The sequence below is a fragment of the Crassostrea angulata genome, chromosome 8 (genome assembly GCF_025612915.1).
Source record: "Crassostrea angulata isolate pt1a10 chromosome 8, ASM2561291v2, whole genome shotgun sequence".
In the NCBI taxonomy this organism is placed as follows: Eukaryota; Metazoa; Mollusca; class Bivalvia; order Ostreida; family Ostreidae; genus Magallana; species Magallana angulata.
The window spans coordinates 11956235-11967455 of NC_069118.1; the positions used below are offsets into that span (position 1 = coordinate 11956235).

Here is an 11221-nt window from a genome sequence, read left to right on the forward strand (position 1 = left end):
CTTAATATGTAGGTATCTATTAAGAATCGAAATAGTTTTAAACTGAAAGGAAACTAGTTCATTTACTGGCCATATGGTGTCAGTTGGGAGATGAAAGACAATTATTAAAGGTAAGGTTTAAATTACTTTAAAAAACAAAACAATTGTGCAAGTATTGTATTAGTTTAAATTAGTATACTTTAGTAAAACACGCTTATAACGAAGTCCCAGGGACGGGTGATTTTACTTCGTTATAAACATAATGTGTTATATCCATCAAGTTTACAACATTAATTAAGTCACTTGGAATGATAATCACTTCACTGTAAGCGTCAATTAAAAATAAGCGCATTCGCTATAACCGTGTTGTACTGTATTTTGGAGTAACAAATGTCGACAAAGCATGGAGTTTTTTTTAGTGGTGTCTAATGTAATGAGATTGACATACAGAGATAAGAGGCTGCATGCACAAAAAAATATATATACCGGTACATCTAAAACACTTCCAAACTTGAGGTGCAGCCTAGTTACTATTGGTATTGATTTTTTCAGTTTGAACAGTTTTTATCGTATGACTCAAAATAACTTTTATACTTTATTGTAAACAACATTCGTTTTCATAAAACAAACATAGGAGAAAACACTGGGCAAATGTCAATATAATTCTATTCTAATGATCTAATTATACAGTTTGAAAATTATAGTTTAAAAAGTAGGAGGCAAATATCTGTAGAGAAATGTCGTCTTAAGATGAAAACATATTTTTTTTTAAATTTCATCTGTGTAAACAACATAAAAAAATGATTGATAAATTTTACTCATACAACGTGACTTTACTGAACAAGAATTGATAATGAACAAAAGTTCAATATTCACATATAAAGGGGTAAGGGGTGTTGCAGGGGACGTCAAAAATACCAGGCTTTCCGCCACATTTGCAAAAACCACCACAGAGTTCTGGCGGAGAAGAATTTTGACCGTTGGGTTCATTAGTGTACCAAAGACTTGGGTCAAATACCAGTGTGTTGTCTCTTGTCCATCTCCAGTTGCCTTCCGTTTTCTCCAATCCAATTTGATACAAAGCTAACAAAATGAAAGACAAGAGAAAGCCTTTTTTATTTTGATTTGATATGATTTATAAATTTTATAATTTTTACATATTTACAAAGCTGCCAAGAGAAGTATGACATCTGAATGAAACGATCTGCATAAAGCACCTGTTTATTTCATTTCAAGCTACTCTATCTAAATATGTAATAGGTATTTCTTGAATTAAAAAAGAACTGGTTTATTTACTGGACATATGATGTCAGTTTGAATATAATAAATGAAAACGTAATTTTAATTTTAAAAAACAAAACAATATTTTTTTGGTTTTAACTGCATTAGATTAACATACTCTTTTGGAGAACAAATGTCGACAAGGCATGTAGTTTTTCAGTGGTGTCTAACGTAATGAGATGACCTCCGTCTGATTGACATTTCTCGGCAGCGTCCGTGGAGTTCCTCCAGTCAGAGTAAACTTGGACGCAAAGATCGACACCATCCAGGTATGTGTACATTTTGTCCGCACCCTCTGAAATATGATTTTCAATTCATTAGTAATGAAAAACTTTCCTGTTCCTCAACCCCATCCAGTAAAACACTAAAATGTGTATGATTGTCAACAATTACTCATTCCATAAGAGATAATAAATAATCGAAATTAATTACTGAATAAAATATTGAAGTATGTATGTCAAAAATTGAATTGCTAATAGATTTTGCATTCGGCTCTTCTGAATAGTATACAGCTCCTCCCAGGGTTGTAAAGATATCACTATCTGTCGGTTTGCTATTGTACATGTAGCAAAAAGTTTCCATGTAAGAAAATGCCGGGGACCTCCGAAGATTGGAACACAGTCTTCCACAAGATGTAACAGATTGAGCCTGCAGAGGTTCTTCAGTTATGTTGAATTGATTGGCAATTATTTTGTTATCATACTGTTCATTTCTTCTCCAAAAGTGAATGTGATTCGAATCTATAAAATGTAATTTAAATGTGTAGGTAATTGTGTTAAACAGTATTAAAATTAGATGTAAGTTTTTTTTAGTATTTTGTTCCTTGCTTCTTCTAAAAGAACTTAAATATATGATACAATTAAATCACTTCAACTTCTTTGATCAGTGGCTTTAAAATTATATTTATGAGCAAGTAAGAAATCAAAATGTGTTTAAATATATGGGATATATATATATATATATATATATATATATATATATATATATATATATATATATATATATATATATATATATATATATATATATATATACACACTTTATTGATCTCTTTAAGAAGAAGATAGACTTTGTATAAAAATAAAGAAAAATATTCAACTTTTAAAATTAAGAAATAGGAACATCTTTTTTTTTAATTTAAAAGTTTATATCTTAAAAATCATAACTCAAAATTTAAGGTAGATCTGATAGCTGATCTGTTAACCACCCAGCCCCTTTTAACAAAGTTGTGTTTGAATATATATATATAAATAAAACAAAACCAGGAAACTTTTCTATACTTACGGTGTCGATTAGGAAGTAAAGCCCCAGGATAAGTAAGAATACACGTCTAAACTCCATTGCGCCTCTTTGATAGCAGTAATTTTCCTATTTGTTTACAGCTATCTTATATACGTGATTTATGATCTGCCCAAGATCGATAGCAAATTCCTCGTCGAGAAAAAACATCCGTGTTCAATATTAATATCAAAGGTTCTTTTAACTGGAGGAAGCTTTTCATAAATCTATTTATAACTGTATTTTCTAAGAAAATTATTATTAAGATATTATCTTGACCTATCAAAACAAAAGAAAAATTATTTCGTAGAAAATTTAGAAACTGCAATATTTTATTGTTTACCATATATAACTTTTAAATCATTAATTTAAAAGATAAATCTTGCTTATTAAAGCAATTCTTGTTCGAAAACAGGTTCAAGTCAATTACTTTGAGATGTAATTAAATACATTCAAAACCATTGAATTATTAGTCAATTACTTGTAATCACAATGTTTTTATTAAAATATAATTATTTACTCTCAATTACTTTGACAAATGTAATAAGAAGCATTTTCAATACTTAAAGTTTAATTAATCTACAGAATAAATACTTACAAACACAAGTCACAAGACTGATGCATATGAAAAGGTTTTACAATTTTTGGTAATTTTTACTAGATTTTTAAACACAGCATCACTCACACGGAGTTTGTGTTTAACAGAAATATAAGACTCACGGTGTTTGCATTTTGCTCTAACATTTCCCTAAAAAAATGTCATTAAATTGTACCAATACCCTAGCTTAGTTTATGTTAAGTTCACAACTAGATTGTTTTTTATGGTAAACTCTTTTTAAATTTGATTGTTTCTTAATTAGACAGGTGATACATCTGAACAAAATTATACCTTCACAATATGCCATGGGCAGTGTAAACAAATTAAACGTTGTAATACATTTAACCATTGCACAAACACAAACCCATGCCAAACAGATGTGCAAACACCTCATTGCTATAAAACACCCTTTATATTTACTGGTATTACTTGAAGAAAAAAAAGTAATTGAAAAGTATTTTAAAAGTAATTGAAAATACATGCCATTGTCATTTTTTGGAATGTATCTAACTACTTCTTATTTTTTGTAATTAAAGACAGAGTTTTTCTTTATCAAACTAATTTATTATAGTCACAAAGTAAAATAATTGATATGTTACATGTATTTTAGTACAATTAATTAATTTTGTCATTAGATTCCAACACAACATGATATTCACTTAAGTTTCATGCACTGTCTTACCAAATTGCCAAATCACATTTATTTTTACTGTAAACCAACCTTATTCGCATGAGAGAATATTTCGTGGGTATTTCTTATTTATAAAAAAATATAGTTTTAAATGACTCAGTCCCGACACACCAATTTACATGTATTGCATAAATTTCTCGTGTAAATATGAAAATAAAGCCGTTGCAAATAAATTGTACATGCATTTCCTATCAGCCATGGAGATTGTTCCGACAGCTGATTGCTTAAAGGTTTTCATTGTGATCAGTTCATATATTCGCTCAAAACCATTTCAAACATATGGTACATGAGGACAAAAAATAACATTAAAATATACATATAAATTATAAATTGGTCAGAGGTAAACATATATATATATAAGGGTTAGAGAGTTAGGAAAAGTTATACAAAATGAAACTCATGGAGGACAGACTACCTCGTATATCTTTGTTATGAATATACATAATTTTCTCAACAATTTCATATTACATGTTGTCATAAGATACGAAAATTTTAACACATTTGGTCTAACCGAAATATTTTTGTCTATAAACTTGTTCCGGACTTGTGATATTGCATCACATTGATGTGATAACATCTCATCGTGCATCAAGAAAATAATAATTGTTTCCTTATTTGTTGTCAATTATAGAACAAAATGGAGTGCAACCAGTTCTCGTCTTGAACCATATCTCGCCAGTGCATTATTAGCGTAACATAAAATTCTGTTCGAAAAGTGACGTAATAAAGCACTGACGAGGTATGGTACACGGCGAGAGCTGGCCATGCTAGTATCTGATATTATATAAATAGTGCCTGTTTGGGAGGGTAACAGTTGAAATTGACACCCCGAGAAAACCATTGTCAACCGACGCGAAGCGGAGGTTGACAATGGTTTTCGAGGGGTGTCAATTTCAACTGTTATCCTCCCAAACAGGCACTATTTATTTTGTTATACTGAATGTCTTTTTTTAAAATTTTAAGAAAATTTTACTGCTTTTATATAGGAATAACGTGAATTCTACAGCGAACCGTACGCGCATAATTTTCGCGCATGTAGCATTTTTTAATGTTACCCGTTGCCAAGTGCGTTGCTAACGCTGAGGGTAATAGTAAATATTATTAACTGCGTCTTAACCAATCAGATTTCAGTATTTAACATGAAAGTATAACAATAATAAATGTTTAACCAACAAAATTTCACAGTGTCGTGCATCAAAATGGTCGATAAATTTCTTGTCTTCGAAGCAACTTGCTATAAATCTTTGTTAGTTTATGTGTGATCATTTGTAGAGCACGTGGTAATGATGCATGTACTTGTATACAGAAACTAAGGTTTACTTTGTCGCACATCAAAAAATATATGAAAGATAAATAGGAAGTATTAGTTTCTGTATTATTTTACTATTTCATCCTTTTTGAGTAGCTTTTGAATATATCATGAAACTAAAATGTATATTTAATTAATGTACTAGATATTTTGATTTACACAAGAATACTAGACGATAAAAATCGGTATTAATTTCCCTCCTAACGTAGTTACACATCCCGTTTTTCTTTCAAAGTTAGCAAAAGACACAGATTTCTCCTTAGTTTTTCAAATGGTAAATATGTCTACAGCAGTCGCTACAACCAAATTCAGATGATATAATTATCTTGTGTTTTCATATAAAGATATTCTCATTTCATTGTGTTCGACAGGTCTACATACATATTCCTCTTTGAAGGCTATGAGAAAATGTCAATCTTCCCGAAAAACGATAATCCTGAAGCTGACGTTATAATTTTCCTTTGAAAACAGTAAACATGCATATTATTTCATTATTTACTGGTTCATGATACTTTGTGTGAATTCTCATGACTTTTCAATGCTAGGACAATTAAGGTTTTATGGTATACACTAAAAAAATGTACTATATTCTCTCTTGTCTGGACTTGTTACGAATATACAATAAATGTATCACAATGTCATTATGATATACACGAATTGAATTAACAGTTTACAATTCGCAGATATACATTGATTCTGATGAACACAAGTTATCAAAAATACCCGTCGTTAAAACTTCATCGACATATCGGTATAAGAAAGATCCGCAAAGTTGTTTTCGGGAGTTAGGTTCCCCAGGAAACCACAGACTTTCATTAAATACCAATGAGCTGTTACGAGTCCATTTCCAGCCGTCTTTCATTTCCAACCCAATCCAGTAGTAACCTAATTGATTAGAAGAGTAAAGAAAACATATGCAAACCATCTACGTTAGTTACATGTTAGAGGGTTAATTGTTATTTATTGTTTTGATTTATTTAAAGATTTTTTGTCTTTATATCATATATCTGTAATATATCAATTTACCAAATATTTAAGATTGAGTATAATTCGAGTGCACATGACTTTGCACAGTTCTTATGCAGTAGTGCTTACGACTTCATCACTTCTAGTATTGTAAACTATGCATAAGCAGAAGAAAATGTTTGACATGATAGAGTTGTCCGTAGATATTTTTTCAACAATATATGATAGTCCAGTCCACACTTTGCAAAAGCTGTTTCCCTTTGCGGGGTCAACCCAAAGATCAAAAGGGAAAAACCAAATTTTTTTTTCTTCTTTATGCTACCAAATATTTGGGCTTCCTGTGATAAAATCTACCATCCTCGGGCAATCAAAATGCACAACAAAAACAGAATTTTATTGTCAAATGACAAAGTTACAAATCTCTAAACTACAAAAGCTACCGTGGAAAACCTGTGGGTTTTCCTCAAAGATGGTGGCCAAGAGACATAACTTTTGTGAAATGTGGATTGGTCTATAATAAGTAACTCAAAAGAAACATAGACCCGGTTTAAAAACTGAAGGGGGAGGGTTAAATATCAAACAAAGATATGCAGCAAATTTATGCCAAATAAAAGAGATTAGGCTTTGAAAGAGATATGTTGATATATCCCTGGGAACAAGTCAGATATTTGACATTTTTTAGTTTAAAAAAGGTATCTCTAGTGAAGAATATATATATATATATATATATATATATATATATATATATATATATATATATATATATATATATATATATATATATATATATATATTCAACATAGTTCCTAAACTTCAAGTTTGTTCGGGGCACACGGCTGCATACTGCAGTGCTTTTTTACGAACAAATTTGTTCAAGATGGAACTGTTTTCAAAAGATGAAAAAGCAATAAATATGAGGCTTTACATGTTTTTGTATGCAAATAAGGGGTTTAAGAACAAAACAAAGCTTTTTCAATATCTAAGAACAGCTGCAGACTTATTTCTAAAGATTTAAAATTCTGAAAAAAAATAACAGAGGGGTTCATCTCTACAACCATTTGTTGGATAAAAGGCCGAATCTTGCACATTTATGTAGTAACTTTGCTTCAAAATATTTCTTACATAAATAATAAACATATATTTTTCAATGAAAATACTTCAAATTACCTCCAAAGGCACAGACAAATCCCCAGCGAATTGGTGGTTTTTGATACCCATTTGAAGGATAGGGTACCCTCTTTTAAGACAAAGTTACAACTCAAATAAGCATGTTGTTATCTTTTTATCAACAGCTGGTTGTAGAATCGACACTAATGAACTGCTTTCATAATTTTTTAGGTTTTTAAATCTTAAATTTAAGTCTGTACCTGTGCAGTTCTTTATGATTTAAAGAAGCATTGTTTTGCTCTTGTATGCGTAATTTGCATTCAAAAAACATGTACAACATCGTATTTATTGCTTTTTTATCTTTTGGCAACAGTTTTAGTTAGTTCTGGACGAACACAAGTGAGTTCAAGAAATGTTTTTATTTATTTTTTCAAATGCACATCCCCCTTAAACTCATTATTGAAATAATAAGTAATAATTTAAGTTCGTTAGGTTTATATAAATTTTGTTCGTTGAAAAAATAGGTTTGTTTTCTTTTGGTTTTTTTTTTTTGGTTTTTTTTGGGGGGGAGGGGGGGGAGGGGTTTGCCTTCCATTTCCAAGTAAATACCAATGCAATCATAGTTTACAAATAAATCTAGTTCAACGACGAATTGAAGACATTTCTGTGCTATTATTAATTTTTGAATTTTTGTATCTGCTGAATATAACATACGATTGATGGAAAGAAGTCCCGGAAACACCTGGAGTTTTTCAGCAGTGTCTATCGTTATGAGATCGGCCCCGTCTGACTGGCATTTATCGGCAGCGTCTGTGAAATTCCTCAGATCGGTATAATCCTTCAAGCAGAGATTGACGTCACTAAGGTATGTGTAAATTTTGTGCGCACACTCTGAAATATAAATTGCTAGTAATCAGAAAAAACTCTCTAATTGTTCAATAGTTTAAGAGTATCATGTCAACATTGAATTGGTTAAGGAGTGCTGGTGGTCTTGGCCATTTTTTGACTTTCTTGATCTCCTTTAGATGAAGAGCTTTAAATGGAGAAATAGGAACATACTCAAATGTCGTAGATTTTTTCTTGATAAAGTGGGCTAGGAAGTAGCTTCCATTTTAGACAATATTGATCTCCTTTTAAATAAGAGCTCCATATTAAGATATTGGAAAATGATAAAAAAAAAATTATATGACATATTTCTTTACCAAATAGAAGTTGACAGCTTTCGAAATCGCATATAAAATTTTAAACGAAATCTGATGGTTTTTATATTATATATTTTGACCCCCAGCCTCCTTAAATTATAGTTTATAGCTTAAAAAATCATATCTTAAAGTTTAAGGTCGACCTGACCTGACTGTTGACCATTCATCCTCCTTTATTTCATTAAAATTAAATTGACTTCGTATACTAGTATGTGTGCAGTGTCTTTCACTATTTAACTGACCAAATACATTTCATTCTGCTGTGTCATACTCATACAACTCTAGATAGTTTTGGATATTTGCAGGAAAACGACCTGGTTACTCTTTATGGAATATAGATAAGTATGATTAACTTCTGTACAGTAAAGACCATTTACCAATAGATTTTGCAATCGGCTCTTTAGAATAAAACTCAGCTCCTTTCAGAATTGTTACTGGATGATTGTTCGTTGGTTTGCTGTTGTAACAGTAGCAGCCATTGTTTTGATAGGAAAAAGCCGAGGACTTCGGGAGATTGGAACACAGTCGTCCGCAAGATATCGCAGACATAGCGTGCAGAGGTTCTTCAGTGACATTAAGTTGGTTCGCAAATATTTTATCATCAAATTTTTCGTTTCTCTTCCATAAGGTGATGTGATTCGAATCTTTCAAAAAGAATAAGACACGTAGTGATGAATAACATGAATTGTATTAATGTACATATTTATTGTATCACTGTTTTTCCTTATAACCCTAAGTTTTTAAAATGTAAGCACTCCGATTTTTAAAGCGCTAAGCATGCTCAGCGCTTTATTATCGTTAGACTTCTACTTCCGGCGCATCGAATAACCGCCCCCTATGAGCAGAAGTATACATCATTCAAACTGGTTAGGGAACCAGTTTCAGGGTTTTATGCACATAACTGCACGGGCTATTGTGAATCTAATGTACGGACTATTGTGAATTTAATGTACGGGGCTAACATACATCATTGCAGGGCCTGTCATGCAGTGTCGAGGAAATATAGTGCGTATACAGAAGCTGAAATGTTATATACATATATCTTTTTATAAATACAGAAGCTGGGTTAGCGCTTTTCAGTACTATCAGTACTTTGATTTAATATGTAGGAATCTCGAATATACTCAGTTGTAACTCCAAACTCATCTTTTTTAATAAAAACATCAAATTAATGATGTTCCCTTATTCTTGCACAGAAAGATCATGTCGGTTTTGTTAATGTTTTGTCTAACTTGATCAAAAATTTAAAAAATCCACGAAGACAATTTTGAACGTTTAATTTTCTTTAAGTAGTTATCCATTTCTGATGTGTGATATTTTTTAAATTGCTCGAAATGATTATATTTCTAATTCATTGCGACAGCAGAAAAAGTTTAAAAGTGGATTTGTCAGATTGTTCAAATTATTCTCTCTCCATCTGTTCCCAAACTAACAATATTTAGGGGTTTTTTTATTTTATTTAAGTTGCGCCTTTCTCATTCCCGTCAGTGATTGCGTTTGGCTTTTTTTACACACTCTTACTACATTTTTTCTTGCATAAATAATTACAAAAATATGCTTTTCATTCCATACTAATAAGTACATGTACAATAAATTATCATTGTAACATGAATCTACTTACATACTCTGTTGGTGGTGTAAAATAGTCCAAGAATCAGCGTGAATGTACGGGTACACATCATGGCGCTGAACTGATGGCAATAATAACAGCTGTCATATATATGTCGGCAATGGTTTGTTACATCATCTGTCATTAAAAGAAAGTGCTCGGCGCTCAGAGCAATTAATGCATTTCTTTAAGACAATCACACTTTAAATAAATTAATGAAGCAAATAAATATTTAATAGGATCTGTACGTCGTTAAACGCCATAACAATTCAGAAATATTGTCAGCATTTATTAAAATCCTTTGTGAAATGAGATTTTCTTTAAGTACCTGCACTTCTGAATTTGTAATTATTATTTATAATTGATTAACAATTTTGGTTTTGGATATGTATGGAACTGTTAAAATGAACATGTATTCTTACTTGAAGTGAAGCAGAAGTTGACCGATATATTTATACGAGAAAATTTGAAAATTCCCCCAAATGTATGATGTATAAACACTTATGTAATTCTGAAGTACAAGAATATTTAACAAATCCAATACCAACTGTATATGTACAATTTTTAAGTAAATATAATTATTGTTTTTGTTTTGAGAGTATACTCTTCATTATCCTGTTTACTTTTATCATGTACATTTTGCACACTGCTATGTGCACACGCAGTCTAATACAAGATTATGTTGTTTATAAAAAATGTTTAGTCTACATATGTTTGTCCACTTTATTTATGTATATATGTTAAACCTATGAATCGCATGGTTATTGGTAATAAACAATACAATAAAAATGACTAGGTTTTATGCTAATCTGTCGCTATTACCTTTGAACGTGTTTGTTTTCGTTCTATATCCACAATTAAAAATAAATAAAACAAAAAACAGATTTCATTTTGATGTGAAATTAAATTTAAATACATGACCTTTGCAATTTTTACTACGACTTTATTAAAGATCTTGTATTTTCTCTGATCAGACCGGAATCGCCCCTTTTTTCTCCTTGGAACTGGAGTAGGTTTCTTCCTCACGGCAGTTTCCTTTTCTATCGATTGGATTAAACGTCCTAAAGCAGAGAGTCAAAGTCTTTTTAACCAATATAATGTTTCTTGTGTTTTTCATCAACGTACATTATTTTTTACCAAGGCCGCCAACCTGTATTTGTTTTTAAAATGTACACACCCCAACTTCAGGCTGTGTGTGTGT

The 11221-nt window shown here is 30.9% G+C and overlaps 2 protein-coding genes across 2 annotated transcripts; both read right to left on the reverse strand.

Moving 5' to 3' along the window:
- Positions 1 to 746: 746 nt before the first annotated feature.
- Positions 747 to 2601, reverse strand: LOC128159309 (uncharacterized). Its single transcript, XM_052822365.1, has 4 exons — positions 2541 to 2601; positions 1734 to 2000; positions 1379 to 1555; positions 747 to 1062 (listed from the first exon to the last, which is right to left on the reverse strand). The coding sequence occupies exons 1-4, from the start codon at positions 2599 to 2601 to the stop codon at positions 845 to 847; spliced, it is 723 nt and encodes a 240-aa protein (XP_052678325.1). The 3' UTR covers positions 747 to 844.
- A 2386-nt stretch (positions 2602 to 4987) lies between these two features.
- LOC128158082 (uncharacterized) lies at positions 4988 to 10458 on the reverse strand. The gene is made up of 4 exons (XM_052820784.1): positions 10033 to 10458; positions 8789 to 9055; positions 7924 to 8100; positions 4988 to 6021 (listed from the first exon to the last, which is right to left on the reverse strand). Exons 1-4 carry the CDS (start codon positions 10163 to 10165, stop codon positions 5807 to 5809), a joined length of 792 nt encoding a protein of 263 aa, XP_052676744.1. The 5' UTR covers positions 10166 to 10458; the 3' UTR covers positions 4988 to 5806.
- Positions 10459 to 11221: the final 763 nt, after the last annotated feature.

Coding starts and splice junctions, on each gene's coding strand:
- LOC128159309 (XM_052822365.1), bottom strand. CDS start 2,601: ATGGAGTTTAGACGTGTATTCTTACTTATCCTGGGGCTTTACTTCCTA. Junction 2,001..2,540: donor CTTCCTAATCGACACCGTAA/GTATAGAAAAGT, acceptor TACATTTTATAG/ATTCGAATCACATTCACTTT. Junction 1,063..1,378: donor GACATTTGTTCTCCAAAAGA/GTATGTTAATCT, acceptor TCATTTTGTTAG/CTTTGTATCAAATTGGATTG.
- LOC128158082 (XM_052820784.1), bottom strand. CDS start 10,165: ATGACAGATGATGTAACAAACCATTGCCGACATATATATGACAGCTGT. Junction 8,101..8,788: donor GCCGATTGCAAAATCTATTG/GTAAATGGTCTT, acceptor TTTATATTTCAG/AGTGTGCGCACAAAATTTAC. Junction 6,022..7,923: donor GGGACTTCTTTCCATCAATC/GTATGTTATATT, acceptor CTAATCAATTAG/GTTACTACTGGATTGGGTTG.